Here is a 21836-nt window from a genome sequence, read left to right as displayed (position 1 = left end):
AAACTCTGGCACTAAAGAATAAGCAGTTTACTTGCTCAAACTCCCAGGCCATATGGGAATCGGCACTCTTCTCCCCCACAAATACCTCTGTTCCTTGAAAGAAGTAATCCGTGTGTTGCACACATTGGTGACCAAGGGTTCATACTTTGAATTCCAGTCAAAAGGGTTATTTTATCTAAAGCTTGATACCTTTCCTTTACTCAGTCTCTACTAGATATTCCAAGTTGGTTAATAACAATGTGCAACTGTACAAGTATGGATTTTTTTTTCATATGTTTTTGCAGGATTAAATTGGATGTAGTCTGATGAAATTAAATACAATTTTATCTTTGATACATTTGGTGTGCCTTTTAGAGTTCAAGATTTTGGGTAGGCCCAGCACTGCTTGAAAGCTGCTGACTGGAGGAGGTGTAAAATCCTCTGTCATAACTGCCAGCATCAGTGCAACATCCAGCATAAAGTTTCTTCAAATCTTCCTTGGTCTGCTTCTAATATCATGACAGAGGATGCTGAACAGGCTCAGGCACAAGATCTGGGGGTATGTGTTTGGTTGCTTGCCTTTAAAGAAGTAGGAACAAGTGGAAGTGTCAGGGGATCACCTGAGACCTGCTAGGAGCTCGTGGCACAGCTTGACATGTGCTGTGGCAGTTGAGTCTGCTTTGGACCACTGCCAGGCTGGAAGAGAAGTTGGGGGTGCTGTTAGGAAGCTGCATACATCCTCCTCAGTGGTACTGTGGGACTGGTTTTTGGGGGACTGGGGATTTTTTATCAGTTTCCTTGGTTTCTCTATTGGCTTCCTGTAATTCTCTGAAGAGAATGGAAATGCTTTAATAGGTAATAAATTAGCCTTTTACAACAACAATAGTGAAAAATTGCATTCATTTCTCTAGCTATGTGGTGTTGGTGGGGTTATGTTGGAGGTGGATATTTTTTAGGTTTTTTAGTATTTATATTTTTCAATACTTATTGCATAAGTAGGAGCATGAGAAACTCAGGTGTGATCCAAAGTGATATGCACTTTGGAAGTCCAGGGTTGCAGGTTATTCCTGCTATGGGTGGAGGCACTGTAAATACTCAGACTTCACAAAAGTGCAGAGACATCCAAAGCGATTTTCTCCTGGAAAAGAGTCAGAATGAGCTGTCTTGGTGCTTATCTGCAGGGAAAATTTGCCAGTGTAATTAAACTGCTCTAGTTACACAGGTAAAACTCCTTGCTCAGTCACTCTTGTCTCAGGAGCACCCAGGCAGTGAGTTTACAGCAGAGTAACCCCAGCAGCACGCTGCCCTACGAGTACAGCAAGGCCATTTGCCAGCTGGTGTGTGCCAGGTGGTTTCCATCTGAGATGCTCAGGACAGCACTGCTCACGGTGGAAAAAGTTGCTGAGTTGTGACAGGGCCTTAGGCAGGACACACATTCCCATCAATGCCCTGAAAATAAACATTTTAAATCACAAGTCAAATTACTTCCCTAAGCATAGAAGCTCCAGCTGCCATTGAAAACCCCCAATCACAGCTTTCTTTTGCAGCTCAATTTGAGAAAAAGATGAATGTAACTGTTAATATTCAGCAAGGCTTCTGAAGTTTGATCCTTTGCTGCCACTCTTCTTTTTCTCCACCTTGCCCTTGGCCACAGAATGATTCCTGACTGAAGAACAGGTTAGGAAAGACATGAGATGAGTAGGTGGAAGTACAGGCTATCTGGCTTCAAGTCCTTGCTTTGCTGCAGAATTTCTGTTTGGTCTTGGATGAGACAGTCTCTCTGCAGTTTGATTTCTGTCCTGCAAGGGTGAGGAGCAGCATTTCCACAGCTCTGTGGAGAGTTGCAGGTTGTGGTAACTATGTTAGAGATGGTGAGTTATACAGGTTGTGCAAGAGGAGAGATTGTGTCAGTATCTCAGCTTTATTGCATTTCACAGGAAATAGACTGAAAAGTTGTTCATTCCCCAGCCAGCCTGTTTTTCTGGAGCAAATGCAGAACTAGTCCCCCCCTCCCCTTTTTCTGCTGAGCAGTTGTCCAGAGCCTTAACTGCCCAAACCATGTTTCTGTTTGCCCTAATGCACTCAAAAGTATCTTTCTTAACAGAGATAAGGCCCCTTGGAGCCCCTTGTGACCTCTGGTTATTACAGCCTGGAGAAATAATTGATTTTGAAGAAGGTTCATGAAACTTCTCAGGTCATTTGTCTTGCAGTGAGATTTGGCTGGAGAAAAACTCAGAGAGACAGAATGAAAAAGAGAAGGAAAAAGTGGGGGGGGGGGGAGGAAGGGGGACACACTAGGTTGGTCTTCATTTCTTTCTCATCCATGTGTAGCATCCTTTCTTTGCCTGTCTGGCCTGTAGTTACTTTTTTGGTTAGTGAGGTTTTGAAGGGTATTCCTGACCTGCTGAATAATTGAGTTTATCATCTTGCATAATTTCCTCTTGCTTATCTTACAGCAATCTCTGTCTGAGGAGAAAAAAAAAAGGCATATCTTATGTGGGAACTTTATTATACAGCTGATAAAGGCAGCTGTTTGAATCCTACTATCCAGTCTTTCCTTCATTTCAAATGGGACGATTCAGATTGCGAGTTTAGCACAAGGATATACAATGAGGGTAATCAAATGTCTTTATATGGCCTCAAATTTGTGTCATAAAGAACTGCAAAAAAGGCATCCAAACACAACATTGGAAGTTAGAAGGCATTTTATGTCTACAGTGTAATCTGGCAGTCATTTCCCTAGCCTACAAAAGGCTTGGAAGTGCTCTGCTGCAATTTGTACACCCTAGAAAGAAAGAGATCCTCATGAACATAGACACATGCTGATGTCAAATGTACCTTCTGTGTTTCAGAATTACTGCTTGCCGGTGTCACTGTAGGCACACAATATCCCTGACACAAAAAGGAAGGGATAGGCTAATGCTCTATCTGTAATCACCTGCGTTTCCTCGGGCAGCCGTGCCGCTTTTTCAGTGTTGGATATCTGGTGATGGGACAGAGCAAGCCATAGCTTCACAACAGTACATGGATTGTGCTGGCTCTCCACTCTGATCCTTGAACAGAGTAATGGATGGGGGGGATGGAAAATACTTAGCAGGGGCAAAACGGTGTGTCCAGCCTTACTCCTTATCCAGACTTCGAGGAGATTTCTCTCCTCTACAGATTAGTGAGTAGTCCGTGGGGGCAGGGACACCCATCTTCTGTTTTCTCTTAAAAGCTGCCTGTGGTTAAGTGTCTCTTTTATTTTTCTTTTATTCTCCAGAAATAGTTTCTCTTATTTCCTTCAAGATGCAAAGCAGCACTCTGTGCTTTCAGGCCAGTGACAGATCTTTGCTCCTTTTTGTGAGGAGGCAGCCCAGTGGGGTACAGTCAGACCCCAATCTGACAAGCATTATTGTCCAGAGAAGGGGAATGAAGCTGGTGAAGGGTCTGGAGCACAAGTCCCATGAGGAGAGGCTGAGGGGAGCTGGGGGCATCTAGTCTGGAGAAGAGGAGGCTCAGGGGTGATTTTATCACTCTCCAGAACTCCCTGAAAGGAGGGTATAGCCTGGTGGAGGTCAGTCTCTACTCCCAGGCAGCCAGTAACAGGATGAGCAGGCATGGCCTAAAGCTGTGCCAGGGGACATTTCGATTGGACATCGGGAAGAATTTCATCACAGGGTGATGAGACACTAAAATGGGCTGCCCAGGGAGGTGGTGGAGTCACCATCCCAGGAGGTGTTCAAGAAAAGACTGGATGTGGCACTTAGTATAATGGATAGCTGTCAAGGTGGTGTTCGCTCATATGTTGACTTGACGATCTCAGAGGTCTTTTCCAACTTAATTGATTCTGTAATTGACATGTGCATAAAACTCGAGCTGCTTTTGCAATCGAAGCTATTTAGGGGAAAACCCACAGAGTAGTCGGAGTTTCGTAGGATTTCATGAGTGCGCTTGCTTGGTCTCCGTGTTGGCTTGAACAGCGACGGTGGGGACGTTCTGTTCAAAACTTGCTTTGCTGGGAAAGAAGAAAAAATTAAGGGAAAAAAAGAAAAAAAGGGCAGAACAAGCACACACGGTATTTCTGCAGGCGTATAAATAATTGTCTCCGGACCTGTGCTAGGTTTCGTGGCAGGTTTTCCGCGGAGAGGTGCGCGGGTGCGTTCCCTGCGCTCCCACACCTTGGGGCAGGGCCCGAGCCCGCGGCGGCTCCGCGAGCGCGCGCTGCCACCTAGCGGCCACCGCCGGGCAGCGCACCGCGGCCTTGGCACCGCCTCGGGAACGGGAACGGGAACGGGCGGGTTCCGAAAGGCAGCAAAGCCCAGTCGGACTGCCCAGACCCTGCCCAGGCTTCCCCCGACACTGTGCCGCTTTCCGTCGGTGGTGGGGGGTGCTCTCTGGGCTGCCCATCCTGTCGTGGCATCTTCCGGGAGCTCCCGCGTTATCAGGTGAGGGGTTGGCTTTGCCATTTGCTGTTGTGTTTGCAAATAAAGTAGACGTTTGCTGAAAGAATACTCTAAGCCCACCGGAAAAAGTCCATGCCAAATAGTTTTTTTCCCTGCCAAACTCCAACAGAGTGAAAGAGAAAAGAAGAAAATCGTAGAACAACTTAAACGGGCAGAAAAAGAAAGGAAACCATGTTTTGCTTATGTTCATTGTACAAGATCACAAAACAAACACAACATAAAGAGCTGATATCTTGTCCAGACATAATAATCACAATTCTACTTGCAATTTGGTTTCGGGTTTTTTTTTCAAAAAATTAAATGCCTCCAATCAGGATGGTGATCTGGCTTAAACAATTTAGCTATTCAAGCTGTTCTTTCAAATTATCTGGCTTATAATAATTGAAATGAAGTTATGCCATTGGCTTTTTCAAAGCCTAGATATGAAACTACAGATTTATTAGTCATTTACAGTTGGTTTGTATAAAAGGATCCCTACTGTAAGGTGGCCCATTTGCAACCATTTGAGCACATGCACTGTATTTTAGTATTAAGCACTGCAAGATCGCTGGGCTGTTTGTTGCACAGGAAAATTGTTTCCTTGTGTGCTTTCTGCTGTGCCACACTACCTTTCTGAAATCTATGGAATGCTGGAAGACTGAGAACATCTTGAGCTGTTATGATAATCTGCACAGATCTGGATGAGGCAACTACTGTGGCTTATGATAGACAATTGTGGATATAAACAAAATGCTAACGGGTTCAGTTGGTGCTAAGAGATTTTGATTTCTCCATTGCTAATGTCAGATATTAAAAAAAAAATTATTTACCTTATTACATTTTATACCTTTTAGGTATTAGAGTTTATGTCCCTTCTCTGTGATCCTGAGTATTTAAAACAACCTGATTTTCTTCATGAAAACTGAACTTCTCATAAATAGTGTGATTCCATGAGCTGAAGCTTAAAAAATAAAGCTCTGCTTATATATGTACAAGAAAGTACAAAGCTATGAAAGTTATATTAGTTAAATGATAGTATTATTATTCATGGGGTGTATGTGTCATTTTTAGTTATCAAAGCATCTGTGGATATTATATATAGATAAACAGGAATGAGTCCTACAAAAAATACTGCTAAAACTTGTTCTTTTAAAGCCAGATGATGGGGGAGGGGTGTGGGCACAGCTATTGCTTTTCCTTAGAGCCAGATTGGAACTATATTGACATCTAGCCATGGACCCTTTTTCCCCTATCAACTATCAAACCCTGAGTTAACTTTGAAATAGTACTGTCAGGGAGTTTGATAGATATCTTGCTGATTATTTATATACTTTGTATAATTCTGCCTTATTTTTGACAAGTAATCAGTCTTTGCTGCAACCTAGCTTGGACTCTGAACGTTTTTGTTGTGCTGCCCAATGTTAAGTTGGACACAAGGACTGTCTGGCAGCCCTTGTGATGGAGAGAAAGTGATGCTGCATGAGAAAATGGTGTTTAACATTCTGTGTTTGCAAGTCTGAGCAAGAGAGAGGAACAACATTGTTTACTGCTGTTTAATGGGAATTTACAGAAGACCAAATGAATTTCTTTTTTGTTTCCAGTCAAGATTTGTTGACTGAAATATACTTTGCCACTGAGGATTTAGGGTTGTAAACCCAGTAATTGGCAGCAGCCTCCTAATAATGGAAAATTGTGCAGAAAACCAGCAACATGAACAACATAATTTATAGAGCCATTGGAAAGTTCAGAATAAAATTACTTTTGCCTCTTTTTTTCTGTCTTTTTTTTAAACTAACTGATAGCTTTTTTAAAAAAATCAGTATCTACCTTTACTACATATTTTCCAAAAAGCACAAAATGTCCATGTGTGGGTAGGCCTGACTGAGCAGAGTGTCAGTGGTTTTTTGTTCTGTCTTCTAGCATGGACAAATTATGGAGTAATGTGCTGCATAAGAAATCCATGTAAGCACAAACCCTCTTTTCCCAGAGATTGCTAGCATCACTCCTGCAGAAGTAACAGAACTGTATAATGATTTTCTCTTCCCCCTCTGAAATGGCAGCACTCTGTGTACATTGTCTGCAGCACTGCAATATTGTCATCAACCAAAGTACACAAAACTTAGGTCAGATGTAAATAAGGCAGTTAGCAGACATCAGGTATCTTCAAAAGAAGGTTTTTTTGTTCTGGTTTGGTTTGTTATGGTCGTTAGGTAAGCTTAAAATTGCTGTTGTCAGTCCACCCAAGATGGTGAGCTCTGCTAAGGAAGAAATACTGAGCCACTTCCTTGGAAAACAGCTAAAAACACATTTTTTAAATACAGTAAGTATTTCATGTGCTCTCCTTTGTTCAAGACAAACCCTTTCTTTGTTTGTATTGATGCCCAAGTGTCATGGTCCGTGCATGGGACATATGTCCACAGATACAATTCTTGCTTTAGTCTGGCTGCAGATGGAGAGCAATGTCATCTGCTACCTTTGACTCACAGCCCCAAAGACCATAGATCTGATCCAAGGAAATGACTTTGTGCTTCTCTGCTTGCAGTATTCTGTGTTTCTAACATCTCACACAGGAACTGACCTTGAGGTCCCAGCTTCGTTTCAGCAGGGGAAGGTTACCTGCTACTCCAAATTCTTTTTCATACCAGAGTTTTCTGCTACAGAATCTATAAAGAAGAAAAGAGCAATGGGAGCTCTTCCTGTCAGTATCCTGATTTCAAAAAGTATCATTGTTCCTGCAAGGGAAAACTGAAAAAAAACCCCAACCATAAATCGCTAGAAAACTAAAAACAGCATTTCCCTGCTCTTCCATTTTGGCAGAAATAGCTGGGAACTTGACAAATTTTAGTACATGTCAATGCTGAAGACCTGTGTAGGATTCCTGCAGGGTGAACATGCTGACCTCTGCTTTGAATTCCCAAACCTGCCATGAACTTCACCATCCTCATTAGTGTCCCAACCCCTCTGAAGACTCCATGCTCTTATAGTGTAAATTAATGAAAACAAGCACTGAAGAAAATTGAGTAAAGAGGTTATAAAGTTTTTCCTAAGCAAATTTTCTTCTGATTCTTGCAAGTGTCTGTAGCATAACAAGCAAGAAAAACCAGTGAAATTTAAGGTTCCCTTAGCACATCTCTGTCCAGATTTACTATGTAGTTTGCATTTGGAATCACCATCAGAGATGTTGGAGACATTTTTATCCCATTTTGTCTTTACTAATAACCAGAGTCCTTTCCATTGTATTCTCATATATTCTTCTGCAATAAATACCAAAAAGAATTCCTCTCACCCCTCAGACTTTTTAGTTAGAACTGTTGCCATTTCATGTAATAATTCTCTACTGTAAAATTGAATCCAGTATTAGAGAGTTTACTTAGAGTGTAGAACTGTGCAATATTATGATCAAAACTTGATATTTTTTGACCATGTTGTATTTTGGGATGTCAGAGGATGTCATGTGCACAGATAACAGCAGGGACCTATACCAGGTGTTTAACCATTTACATTTGTCACAAAGATTCAAAATAATTATTTTTAAGAATCACTACAGTGGTACCTAGTGAGAACACCATAATTTTTAATATCCAAGGTTAGAACCACTGTTGCTTCTTAAGCCCATACTACACGTTTAGCTCCTCTCATATATTTTAGTTTGATGAGTCTTATTCAAATTCCATTGGCATTAATGAAGAACACTCATTGACTTCAATAATCTTAGAATTGTGTCTAGTATCAACTACATTACCATAATCAAGTGAGGCAATTGTTATGGATGCATTATTTAGCACTGATTGGGAAGGTACTGTCAGCTCCCTCTGTCATATGGTGTTAGATGTTATTTTATAAGGACTTGATTATTAAATTAATATTGTAGGCTATAAATCTTGCAGTTGTGCTTTCACTTCTTATTGTGGAATAGTCTGTATTTGTGTTATAGTTCCCCTAAAGTGTACATTGGAAGAGTTCAGCCGCTTCATATTATTTCCAAATCTGTAATCTTCTGTGAAGTGGCATTTCTTTCAAACCAGAGTGAAGTGAGGGCCATGATGTGCCTCACATTCCTCTCCACGTCCCATAGCAACATGCACCCTGCCTGGTAAGGCTTTGACCTGACAGAACTAATTTGGGCATAAAGCATTAAGACAAAGGATATCAGAGTACTGATGGTACATCCTGGAATAACTTCCTCAAGCCCCGTTCAGGGGATGTGATCAGCAGTCACAAAACAGGCAGTTGCAATTAGGAAGCAGGACACTGGCAGGTCACACACGTGGCCGTGCTCTGGCGCAGCTCTTTATCCTGATGTTGTCCTGTCACGAGAGGATTTCCCTGTGCCCTGGATGGGTGGGTTTAAATTTTTTTATATCAGCATTCAGTATTCAAGTCATAATTATAGTGCATTTTGAGTGAGCAAGTTGAGAGCCACAGTTCTGTGGAGACAGGATACTTTCTACAGTGATAATCTCAGTTTTGTTATTATCTATGGGGCAGTTAAAAGGAATTTTGTTGGTGATCAGTTTTCCTTCAAAGAGCTGCAGGGGACATAGAACTCTTCTGCAAGTTATCTGCAAGACAGCTGTTTGCCTTAAAGGAGCACCTAATTTGGTGTCTTTCAGACTGATGGGCTTCTGTGCTGGTGCAGTGCTTCTTCAGTCAATAAAAGTCCATTTGTGACCTTATTTCATGTTGCAAAACATAGACCTCCCAAAGTAAATCAGATGTGAAATCTTCCTCTGCTTTTCAGATTGGAGTGATGGTTCTGGAGAATAGTGTGATTTAAATTTTGGGATAGAGAAATGTGTGCTTGTTGTATCGAGAACAACACTGTAGAAGTACAGTGGACTGTCTTAATCACCCACAGGATAAGGGTATTCTGAAGTGTGACAGCAGTGGGTAAAGAAGGCCCCTTGCTGGGGTGAAGTGCTCCACTTCCACAGCTCAGAAAGGAGTATGTAGCTGCAGGAGCAAGCTCTGCTTCAGAAATAGGGCATGAAAAAACAGAATATACTTGTGCTTACTACAGGAACCAAACCTCAGAGCTAGATGATGAACATGTGAAAATTTTCAAACCACGTTTTCTGGAGGGGATCAATATAAAAGAACTTCAGGAAGGGTACATAAATTTGATTTACTTCCCACCTTTGTCTGGCTTACTGCAGAAAAATGTAATTGAACTTCAACTGGTCTCTGAATTATTTGCCCTTCTGTTAAGGCAGCAGAGAAAGATCTCTGATATCTGATAGATGTTTATTATGATCCTGATGAAAGATTTTATGCTGTGTTGCATGAAAACTAAGAGATTAAAAAAAAAAAAGAAGAAGAAGCAACAAAATAGACTTTTAAAGATGGCTTCTCCCATGCACCATTTCACCTCTGTGGTTTACCTTGCTGTATCTATCCCGAGTGCCAGCTCACACGATCCTGCAGTGCACAAGCTGCCATCACTCCCCCTCTGCTCTCCTTCTCCACACTCCTCCCCAAATGTAACTTCAAAACTAAGAGCTCAGTCACTTAGCATCTACATCACAGCTTTTCACCACAACATTTCTAACTGTGGAAATTGTTTTGTTTCCTCATTTTTTAAATAACTAATCTATTATGAAGTGATTCTCAATGTAAATTAAGTTTCATAACACAGTCTTAAATGCCTCTCGAAATAAAATGGCCAAGTAAAATAAAGTAACCTTATCATGGTAATGCAATGGATCTACAAAAATTCCTTAGTACTTACAGTGGAGACATATTTCCAACCCACTGGGTTCAATGAACATGGTTCAAAGCAACAGATAAGGTAATGGAGTTGTTCTGTTCATAACTGGAAAGCCCAGAGGGTTATGGATCCTTTGAAAAGGACAAAGATGCCTGTGTTTCACGAAATTCCAGAATTATATTAATTTGCTGAGTTGCAGGATTCAGAGAATAAAGCAAGTAAAAGGTACATACCAATAACAAACAGTTTGCTAATTTTTTGCAAATCAAAGAGTTTGAAAAACACTTATAATAGATTTATTGCTGAATAACATCCTTTGAAGTTATATATTTCTGGACAGATACAGGATAATCAGTATCCTGTTTTGTTTAATTTTGTTTGTATAAGTAGAATACAGAAACTATTAACTGGGGAAAAAAGTGCTGATTAAAGCTGCATCTAAATTTATTCAACATTGTTTGGGGGTGGCACAGATCAGGATATCTGAAATCAGGTAGCTGGATTGTAAATGTAATAATTGTGTTAAACAGCCCAAATATATCCCAAAGTGTGCAGTCAGAGTCCAGTATGGATGTTTCACTAGCATGGGAAACTTTATTTGGTGTAAACACAGCATTTCTATTCTCCTTTTCATTGAGGCTCCCTGATCTAAATAAATGCTGTCTGAGAGTGTGTAACTAGTTTCGGTTATAGTAGCGTGGATATTATGCTATTTTGTATATACATATATATATATGTGTGTGTGTGTGTGTGTGTGTGTGTGTGTGTGTGTGTGTGTGTGTGTGTGTATTATTAGGTGTTGTGTAGAATTTCCTAGGCTGTAAGAAAGCAGAAATTTTTTCTCATGTTTTCAGTTAATCAGGCCAGTAGCATTACTGCTCTCTCACCCAGTTAAAACCAGCAGGAAGGAGTTTCATGCCCCAGCTGCTGAAGAGTCACCCCAGCCACAGGCTGGCCCAGCTACCTCCCACCACTCCAGCCCCAGTAGAGGGTGCTGGGGCTCCCCTAAGAGCCACTCCCTGCTTTAATCCATGTCCTTACCTAGTTTTGCCTGCCTGTTTCTCTGAGTTGTGAAAAGAACCTGCCAGCACAGCAAGGGCATCAGAGGAAGACGTTAAAGATAGCAGTTTGGAAGAAAACATTGAGCTTTTAAATCTTAAAACTTATAGCTGTGGAGAACATTCATCTTGATGCAGTTTCCAAGGCAGTAAGGGCTGCAGCACGTGCAGCTCTCCCAGCTCATTAGGAAACGTCAAGTGGTGTAGAGGGAATACTACCTCAGACCTCAGTGTGTCAGAAAAAGTAAAAGCTGGCAAAGGAAAAAAGGTTATTCGATGAATCCGGTGAGGGTTGATGGTCATGTAAAGGTCTGCATCAGCATTTATTTGCTGATGTCTGGTACTTGAAAGATTTTGAACCTTCACAAGGTTTACCTGTCAAGGCAGCTGACATAAGCTTTAAAGATTGATGAAATAAATGACACATCTTGCACTGGAGGCTCCTACCTATCAGGCGGTCATTAAGTTGTTATGGATTTCTCCCCTCTTCATCTTAAGGCAGAGGTTTGTGTCTAAACTCTGCCTTCTCAGGGCTCAGACCGGTCTGAACCTCTGTGGAAAGGAAGACAGCTTTTAGATTTTCCCTGGATCTTGTTATCCCCATTTCTTAGAAAATTACCGTGCAAATGCTTCTGTGCTTTTCTTGGCACTTGAGGGAGGAGGGTGTTAATTGTTAAAAGTTGCAATTATAAACCTATTTAAATACGTTTTTGTAACTTATTCCTATCACAGTAGTTTTGTGCATTAATCTGGAATTGCATTGTGGCAGACTCTGTGTTTTTAATGTGTGGCTTATGATGAACTTTATCATATTTATATATGCAGCAAGCAGGAATCCACAGTTACATTCCATACGCGGAATGTAATTTCATACACCTTAGGGACTTAAACTTCAGAGACTTTTAAATACAAGCCTCTGCCTTGAAGCTGTCTTTCTCTTGGCCGCACATAGCACCCAGTAGAAGTTTCTATCTGGCTCGTCGTTTTTGAGGTGTGGCAGACCTAGACTTGGTAATACAAGTAGAAGTTTTACAAATGATTGTGTTAGAGACGTGTATGAATCCCTGAGTTCCTTTATTATACGTTGTGTGAGCATTCAGTTAGCTGAGGCATACTTCACTTTTGAATCATGAGGAAAATGCCACTACCCAGCTTGCTTGCAAACTTGCTCGTTTGCTTAGAAGCCTCATTGCATCAGCAAAAACAACAGAGCGTGTTTAGAGTGCTCTGTGCAGCACTATGTTTCCTTTTCTGCTTTCTGTAATTTAAATGATTGGAGTGATACTTTTGACAAGGAAGAAATCATTTCATTGTTATGGATCATTTTTCAAGTGAAACTGAGTTTTGGAATAAAGTGATGGTGAGTAAACCATGTGAATGGGGAAAAGGGATCTTTATTGTTCTGAGTTTTATTCTGCAGTTTCTGAAAAGTAAGATGGAAGTGATTTTGCTATTCTCTCTGCAGAGTTATATGTCTTTTATTAAGCAGAAAACATAATGTAGCCATTATAGTCACTTACAGGCACGTTTGCTGTTGTGTTCTGTTGTAAAGTGGAATGTGATTTCTTTTTTAGTATCAAGATACAAATCTGATTCACAGTTAGTTCATATGGCTTTCGGAAGAATCTGAAAGGGAAACATGTCAGCTCATTAAACAGATGTATTTTGTCTAAGCAGCTACTTTTAAGATAAGTGTAACCCAGATTTTCAGAATAATTTATGGTATTGCTATCTTGATTTTTAAAGAGGTGGGTATTTTACTTTAAAAAAAAAAGAAAAATAAAATCAAAACATAATTTTATTTCTGATGGGGGAAAAATTTTTTAAAGGTGGCTAATTATGACTGTTCTCTTTATGAGAACAGTATTCTGCACATTCTGTAAGTAGCTGTTTTCTTGTTTTCTTTTTTTCTTTTTTTTTCTTTTTTTTTCTTTTTTTTTTTTTTTTGCCATCAAATTGCAACTACTATTTCAGTCATTGAATTATTGATTTTATTCAAAGAGACACTGTGGATTTTTTAAGTCCTGGTTTTGCCCATAAGAGCAGAAAGGCCAGACAGAATAATATGTAAAGGGAGGTACTTATATGCATAGCTGCAGGTTAGGACAAGTAAACTTTATTGTGCCTTCTCTTGTTGCTGATGGTAATCAGGACATTCATATTAGCCTGATGAAAAGGAAAAATCAACTGGAGGCTTGCTGAAGTAACTTAAAGAACACTTTCTTTTCTGAGGGAGAAAGGGAGCCTGATCTATCTGGTAAAGCTTATAATCAGTGTGTCTGGCTTATTGTCTCAGGCATTGCCACAGGCAGCCTTAGATCAGTTTAAGGCAGCCACAGTACAGCCCTTTTTACTACACTTGCTTACAAAGTGAGTTGTACTTTGTTCATGTGGTATGCTATTCCCACAAAATCTTTCCATTTCCATATTCTTAAAATGTCAGTGTTTTTTTCTTGCTCTGCTGGTGTATTTAATCTGAAGGCACTGTTTCAGCTGTCTCTAGGTCTTTTCTCCATGGGCAGCACTGTAGTTGGGAGAGCATGATTAATATAAAACTTGTTCAAATTTGTGAGGGCTTATTTGTAGTTCCTTGTTTTAAAAAAGGTGACTAAAGAAACCATTTGGCTGTCCCACTGCTGAAAATACAGGATTACACAAACAATTAGGGATTGTATTAGTTAAGGAAATATTCGGGAGTTAGGGAAATCTTTTTCCATATAATTTAGCTAACATCTTCAAGCTATGAAGTTCTTAATTTTTTTGTCTTGTGTATGTGATTTGTGTTAATGTCATTAGCTCACGACAGCAGGTTTGCAAGTGGAAATTATTGTCCTGTTGAACCTTTGGGCCGCAATAATGTCATCGGGTTGTAAACCAAGAGTTTTATGGGTAAAGACAACCTCTGTGGTTGTCTGAAATATATATATTGAACAGGTTCCCATGCATGGAAGTTACCTTTGCAACTTAGTTATATCACCTTCAAGTCCAGTGACCACTTTGGAAGTGTCTCCTGCATGATTTATTTGCTAAGTGGATTAAATATCTCTGTAAAAATTAAAACTGGGAGAAATTTTCTGTTTGTTCTTTTTTTGCAGTGACTGGGGGTTTTTACAACCATTTTCCCAGAACTGTAGCACTTCCATCATCATCTGATTGTACTCTTCTCAGATGAGCTCTCTCTGCCAAGAGCAGAGTTGTGCACTCAAGACTGAACTTTAGAAACACTACATGAAAAAGATGCAATGAAATCTGCTGTATGTGGGATTTCCCTTTTCTTGAAATCAAAAATGGGGCTGTGTTTGTGCGAACATTGTGATTTTAAAGAAGTATTTTAAAAGAAAGGTGCCCGGAAATATTGGTTGTGATTTCAAAAGAGAACAGCAAATGCTTTACGTTCCAGCTAATTGTCATGAAGAAGATATGCTGGTGTTCACACTGGTAGAGAGGTTTGCAGTAACACCGCTGTGCTGAGCTGAGATCCGGAGGGGAATCTCAAGTTACTCTGCGGACTATCTCAGTACTGGAACCTGGTGAACTGGTTCCCCATGTGTCTTGACTGTGGAGTTATCCAGCCAGCTTGGCGAGAGTGAGTCAGGATATCTAGTCCTTGCTGGATCATTGGTCTGAACCACATTCCCTGTCAAAGATAAAGAGAAAACACTTTGAGGCATGCTGGATGCTTCAGAGGAAAGAGTGGACCCGTTCTCCTGATCCACAGGCATTTTACTTCCACTTTTGAATTTTAGTAACAAAATACATAGTAACAGAATGTGGCTTATGATGTCAGGGTAGAAATAGTAACAGTGGGAGAAAAGCATTTAACCATAAAGTAATTTTCATTGAAAACTGGTAATGGCAGGAACATCATTAGAGCAAAATGGCTGTTTGATGCAAGGGCACCAAATCCTGTGGAAGATTGGGGTTTTTTTCTTTGTTTCATATTAGATGCTGAATTTCTTCCTCTATTTATATCCATGGGTTGGGTCTGGACTGTGATTCTCATCAAGGGATGATTAATGTGGAAGGTCTCTTGACTTCCTTCATGGCTGCTGGTGTCCTGAGGTCAGGAGTCACTCCTGTGGACTCAGAAGTGCCCTGCCATCCTTATCATTGTCTCATTTCATTTGGGGTGCAGTAGTCACAAACAAAATCTCTTGCTGATGGGGATTTTCGTCATGTAAATTCAGAACCGCTCTGTTTTGCCGGTTGCTGTCAATATAGGATTTGATACAGGTTGAGATGGGCACGGAACAGAAGGAGTGTTAATTGCCAGGTCATGGGTTCTGTGATGGGGTCTGTCTAACCATACAAATAGAATGTGCCAATGTTTGCTCTTGACAAGTGCAGTGTCCCTCTGCTAAGACCTCTGGGGTGTAGTTCAGAAACTTGGCTCTGCAGAACTGTATGTTAACTCGGTGTGTTGCCAGCTTCACCACACAATGTGATCACACTTTCCTTTAATTAAAGTGCTTGAAGCAAAAAGATAAGCTAAGCAGTTCTTTAGAAATAACATAAATAAAAGCACTAGTAGGTTTTGAACATGAACACAGAAGAAATTGTGGTTTAAAATGAAAGCAACCCTTAGCTGGGGCACAGCAAGGGAGTGGACTTCATCTTCTCCTTATTCCAAGTTCTGGGCACATCGATTGTATCAGTTTCCCTTACCAAGCGGAAGTCCCATCCTTTTTGAGAGGCCTGTTCTTGTCTGGAGATAATCCACCAACATCTGAAAGACTTCATGCACCACTGACCAGGTGGAAAGTTCAAATTCACATGCATGAAGAAACTGCAGATCCATTTGCATGATAAGCCACAATCATGATGGGTTTGGGTAGTTAATTAGTAGATAGCAATATATTCTTCCATAGTAATTGCATACAGACTTTTTTCCCTTCCTAATCATCTCTCCCATTTCACTACCTCAGTTTATATTTTGTTTCACCCCATCTATCAATCTGAAAGTGCTGTATCTACTGCACACCTACATTTATTTTCTATTGAGACATCCAAATTCTAAAAATCTAAACCAACTGTTAACAGGTAATCTGCTCATCTGGAAGCCAATAATTTTTTTAGCATCAGGTTGAAGACTGTATTCTTCCCCAGAGAAAAGATATATAGATATAGATATATAGATGTGTTTATGCTTTGCAATAATAATATTTGTCCATGTGAGAAAGTGTGAAGTTTTTTTCTCCTGCCACACCATATGGCTTATGACTATTTACAATCCAAACAGTAACAGCTGCTGCTGTGTAAGAGAATCCATTCCTCTGAGCTGGAGATGTGCTGAGTAGGGAATGACAAAGTATGTGTCCACAGATGTATTCCAAATATCCTCATTTACCACTCAACATCCTGTCTATCTTTCTCCTCTTAGAAACCATTGGAGCTTTTTTCTTATATTCATAGCTGATGGGGAGAGCTTTGACAGCTTTGTTTAGGAGTTTGGGAGCAGATAGGGAAGCTATGTTCAATAATGACTGTCCAGATGAGAGAAGGGAAGGACATTCCGGTCAGGTGCACAGCAAAATGAAAACATGAATCATGCTCTTAAAACCTTTCAAAAAAAAAACCAATTGACTTTCTAAATAGTTGACTCTCCTAATCAATAAATTAGAAGTTTCTAGTTGGAAGAATAAACCAGGTAGTCTCTAGAACTTTAAAATATGTGTCACTTCGTGCCCTTCATTGATGCATGCTTAAAGCTTGGAACTCCATATTACAAAGATGTATTTGCATTCCTCAGATAGTGTGAATCATTTTGAATTCCTATCAATTGCCTGTTTGAACCTCTTTTTCTTTCCTGCATTTTTCTGCTGGCCATTTTGGTAATTCCTGAATTTTTGTATCAGGCATTGTAAGAAAATACTTTCTCTTGTCAGTCCTTCCTGTCCACAGCAGGAGGACACTTTCCAGCTATTACACAAGTGATCTACCTGCCTGGCCTTTACCTATAGTGCTGTCATTGAAAATGGCATTTAAACCACGTCCACGCCTGTCAGCAGGTTCTCCCATATTTACACCAAGTTGTTCATGTGCCTGCCCTTTCCCAATAGACAATTGGCACTTTATATTTATTATGACTTATCTCACAAAAGCATATTCCAGGGAGGATGAAATGTTCAGCAGGGTATTCCCTGGACATATCCTTTCTGTCACACAATAATCTAGCAATGCTCATTAGCAAAGAAGAATTGCAGGTTTCTTGCAGTGATTGCTTTATCTGCTGTGAAGGTTTGCTGGTAAATAAAACCCAGTGGATTTTGTCCGGCTGCAGAGTGCGTTGCAATGAATAGAAGTAAGCACACCTTCTAGCAACATTTTCTGTTACTCTGAACCCTTCTGATTGAAAAGTCTTAAAATTAAACCAGGTTAATTCCCTCACAGCATATAATGATACATAACATTTGCATTTCAGGTTTCTTAATATATCTGCAGTAGTCCTGTGCCACTGGGATTTTTTCATGTCAAGGCTACAGCTACCATAGAAACAAAAGAACTAGAAGGAACTTTCTGAGCTTTACTGGTAGTTAGGCTGGCAGCCCCAAACCTCACTGCTTCAGCAGCCCTTTAATTTAGATGCCCTTGTGGTCATCTTACAGAGACAGGTTTTTAACTTTAATAGTTTTCTTCCTTATGCTTGGTATGAGCAAGTCTCTAGCTCAGACTCCACTTACCAAGGTCAACAGCCTCTGCCCCTCTCCTGAGGTGCTATAGATGCTCTGCTGCCATGAGGACACTGCCTGCTTACAATTTCTCTGCCATGGCTGTGCAGTGACCAGAAAGGTTTTGAAGAAGAGACCCCACAGGAATGAATACAACCTTGTGACCACTGATAATGACTGTAGGGCACAATCCCGTAAGCCATTTCAGCATATAAGTAAAGTAGAAGTCCAGGTGGATACAGATCAAATCCCTTTATTGCCCAAGCAATGCTGTTTATAGTTAAGGCAAAATCTTTATTAATCTAAGCACTGTAATATGGCACCATGTATTTGTGACTCCTTAATTCATGTGCTGAGTCAGCTCATTCCCATGTGAAGAAAGAAGTTACTTGAGAACATGCTCTTTGGTGTGAATTTCATCTTGCTTATCCCAGATAAAATGAAATTAGCAGAAATATTTGTATCACAAGTCATAAGTGCAAGCTTAATTTACATCAGTGTTACAGCAAAGAAGTTCTAACTTATTCCTACCAAAACAAAAAAAAAGTGGTAGGTGCCATTTTCTCCCCCATTTCTGCTTCACTAGAAGAGAAAAATTACTTCAGCTTCCTTGGTTCAATGCAGCTGTGCCCAGATTAAACTTGGAACTGCATGGAGAGAAATCAATATAAAACAACTGACAACAAAAATGGCAGATGGGAAGAATTTCTATTTATAAACTACAGCTATGTTTTGTAGTTTTGGGCCTTTGCTTGCCAAAGCTGTTCTATGAGCAATAACAATGGGTTGCATAAACAAATTTAAGGGATTGATGGAATTTGATTTCATGCTTTGTTCTGGCTAGCTTGTCTGCTGTGTTAAGTAGAGAATCCATTTCAATACTCCCTATGCAAAATTCTAGAAACAGCTGTGAGTATTTATTTCTAAGGTGCTACCTCGGGATAGCTAAGTTTCTTGGCAACTGTGTTAGAGCACTCTGTCTAGAAATCACCTGGAGGATAAATTGTTTTTGCTGACCTCTGACATGATTTGATACCTTCAATACCAGATATTAAAGCCTCTCCAGTCCTGCTCTTGGTTAATACAACACTGAAAGGAGAATTTCCTGTTGAAAGCTGTCTCTGCTTCCTAGCAGGGAATGAGTGGAGACTGAATTTACACTCATTCCTTCCTGCTGCCCCTTCACTTTGGAAACACTGCAGAAATAAATTGCAGAGGGTTTGTGCTTCACTACTAGCTGTATAAGCCTGTGAAATTTGCCTCTCCTGCACACAGTCAGCCTTGCATACTAAAACTGCTTAGCTTTGGGACTTCATAGGTATTGTCTGCATCTTGGCTTCTGACCAGCAAGCTAGAATCTCAGAGAGTAATCTCTCAAATCCCATACACTTGCTTAGCATAGCAAGTTAGAGCAAGAAGCTGTATTTGGACAGCATCCCAGTGAGACACCATGGAAAGTATGGAACCAGTTAATGTCAGAAGCCTGTACCTTGATGTGAATCCTAGTGTTGCAGAAGCACACCTCTCAGAAACCTGCTCCTGGAAGTTAGACTCGTTGATTTGCCCAGAGACTCTGCCAGGGCCCAATGAGAGATCTGAATACACTTATGCAATAACCTTGTGCAAGCACACCCAGCAGCATCAGGCAAGCACCTCCAACAGTGATTGTTTGTATGGTTTTTCCTGCCGTGCCAGAAAACCTTGAGGTAGAGGGATGAGGTAAAAGGGCATTTGAGGTGGTCTTCTTTCTGCATCTACTCTAAAGCAAAGAAAGTCCTGCTCCTTCCATCTCATATGTGTAAGGGATCTTCTTTCCTGTGCTTCCCAGGCTGATGATATGAGGTCTCAGTTTGTTGGAAAATACAAGGTGGGGATAGTAAGACAATGTGACAGCAGAATCTTACATGAGAAGAATTGATGTGCAAATGCTGTGTCTTCCTCCTTTTTTCTTCAGAAATGTCCCATCTTAGCTCCTCCAGAGAGCAGGAATGCCAGCAGCAGGGAAAGCTCAGCAGGGCTGAGACTCTGGGATCCTCAGGGAGCCTCAGGCCTGACTGTACCATAGGAGAAGACTTTTGGGCCATTTCTCAGTAGCACAAAATAGTCAATGGCCCAAGTGAGGATCTGACAGGCTGAGAGCTGTGCATGAGCAGATGGGTTAGGAAGACTTGAAGCATCTGCATGATCTGCTTTAATGCAGGCCAATTTAGATTTTAAATGCACTTGAACAATCATCCCAGATTAATTCCTGCAGCACGAATTGCACTTTATAATGCCATTGATCTTATTATTTCTTCAATTTCCTTCCTTTTACAGTGAATTTTATCTGGAAAAAAAAACAACCCAATGTTCCTCTCTTTGTGCTATCACTGGATAAACTTACTTTCTCCAATACCTATACTAAACCAGTGGTGCAGATCCTGTGTTAAAAACCTGCAGCTGTTACAAGAATTTCAAATGTATGTCTTCAAAATCCATCTTTTGCCTCTTGATTTTAATAGTCTTCTAAGCCATTACTTCAAAAAGGGATGTTGTCTATTTTTTATTTCTCAGGTTCAGTAGCTAGTGATAAATGAATCTCAAGAGAAAAAAAAGCTGAAGATGATGAATAGAAGAAAAATGTTCATTATTAGCTCAGGCAGAAAATGAATCCCTTTTCAGAAATTCAGGAAGTTGATAATAGTGGATTTTTTTTTTATATAGATGATTACCCTCATGACAAATCTATCACTTTGCCTTCTCAAACAAGTGTGATATGTTTTGTCTTTTTTTTCTTCTTGACAAGGGTATTCATGACATAATGTCACCCTGTTGGAAAATGTGTATGTTTCTGGTAATTACTGGAAATGATGATGTTCTTCATTTCCATATTATGCAGGGTGGTTGTGATTAAAAAGTTAGACATTGACATGCAAGAAAGTGCTGGGATAAGTCAGGTAATTTCTCCTAGCTGTAGCAGGCATTTCTCTGTGAGGAGACACACTACAACTCATGAGTGCTTTTTTTAACTGTTTAACAGCAATCCCTGTACAAAGCAGAGCTGTGATCCCTCAGAGACGCTGAATTTTTTTGCCATCTTTGGTGGATGTACCCCATCCCTCAGGTAAATTTTTTCAGGAGCTCTGGGGTACTTTTTTAGTGTTCCCACACAAAGAAAAAAACAAACAAACAAAAAAATCACTGCCTTTGTACCTATTTCCAGGTCTCTATGTATTATTTTCAGAGACACAGAGGTGAAATTCCTTCTAAGGCCCTCCCCCCACAGTGATGTGCTGCGGTGGAAACTCAGGCAGAGAACAGGGTGCCAAACTGTCCTTATTTTAAATCAAAACAGGATCCCTGTCTTCTTAGACATACCTTACTTTTGGACTTCATTTAGTATTTCCCTCCAAATTGCTCTGTTTGTTAAAAAGTCAAAGCCAAGGGTGACAGATCCACTCTCTCACCATGTGCACTGGTCTCTCCTTGCACTTAAAGAGTGAAGTCACAGCTTGTGTTAAATCTTGCCCAGCCCTTTAGAACTCCTCAGCCACATTTAACATGTCACATCTGGCCACCCTTAGGCGTGGTCGGCATCTTTATTCAAAAAGTGTGATGGAATGCTTACCTAAAACGTTTGCCAAACTAAAAACCAATGAAGCAAAGATTCAAGGTTCCCTTGGGAAATGGAAAGAGAGGCTGGCAGTAGGGCTGCCTCTGAAAACTGCTGGGAGAGGAGTATTCAGTAAAGGAGGAGGAATCAGAAGAAGGGATGATCTTCTCAACCAGTATGTCAGAACAAGGCAAGGTTTGTGTCAATGGGTTGCTGCAACACAGACAAATCCTGAGAGCTTTCTGAATTTAGGAAAGGGTTTTTTTCTTTTTTTTTTTTCTTTAAAGGATTACTTCTCTACTCATGATAGAGAAGTAATCCTTTAATGCAGTGAGAAATTATAGTATTGCAACACATTTTTCATTCTCCAAGTAGGAGGAAGAGCCTAACTCCTAAGATGCATAATAA

The 21836-nt window shown here is 40.4% G+C and overlaps 1 protein-coding gene across 4 annotated transcripts in view; it reads left to right on the top strand.

Annotated features, from left to right (window-relative positions):
- LOC103818534 (SAM and SH3 domain-containing protein 1) overlaps window positions 1–21836 on the top strand; it is a 530071-nt gene that overhangs the window by 327881 nt on the left and 180354 nt on the right. The window contains exon 1 of one of the 4 annotated variants that reach the window (XM_009092874.4): window positions 12280–12528. The exons of 2 other annotated variants lie outside the window; for them this stretch is intronic. In XM_009092874.4, coding sequence (XP_009091122.2) covers window positions 12484–12528 — 45 coding nt within the window. In that variant the 5' untranslated portion in view covers window positions 12280–12483. Of the gene's footprint in view, window positions 1–12279; window positions 12529–21836 lie in introns of those variants that run through there. One more of the 4 variants, XM_030235969.2, reaches the window with a different exon arrangement.

Source organism: Serinus canaria, chromosome 3 (assembly GCF_022539315.1).
Source record: "Serinus canaria isolate serCan28SL12 chromosome 3, serCan2020, whole genome shotgun sequence".
NCBI lineage: Eukaryota > Metazoa > Chordata > Aves > Passeriformes > Fringillidae > Serinus > Serinus canaria.
The sequence above is the reverse complement of the archived record's forward strand: the minus strand, read 5'-3'. Positions and strand labels throughout refer to the sequence as shown.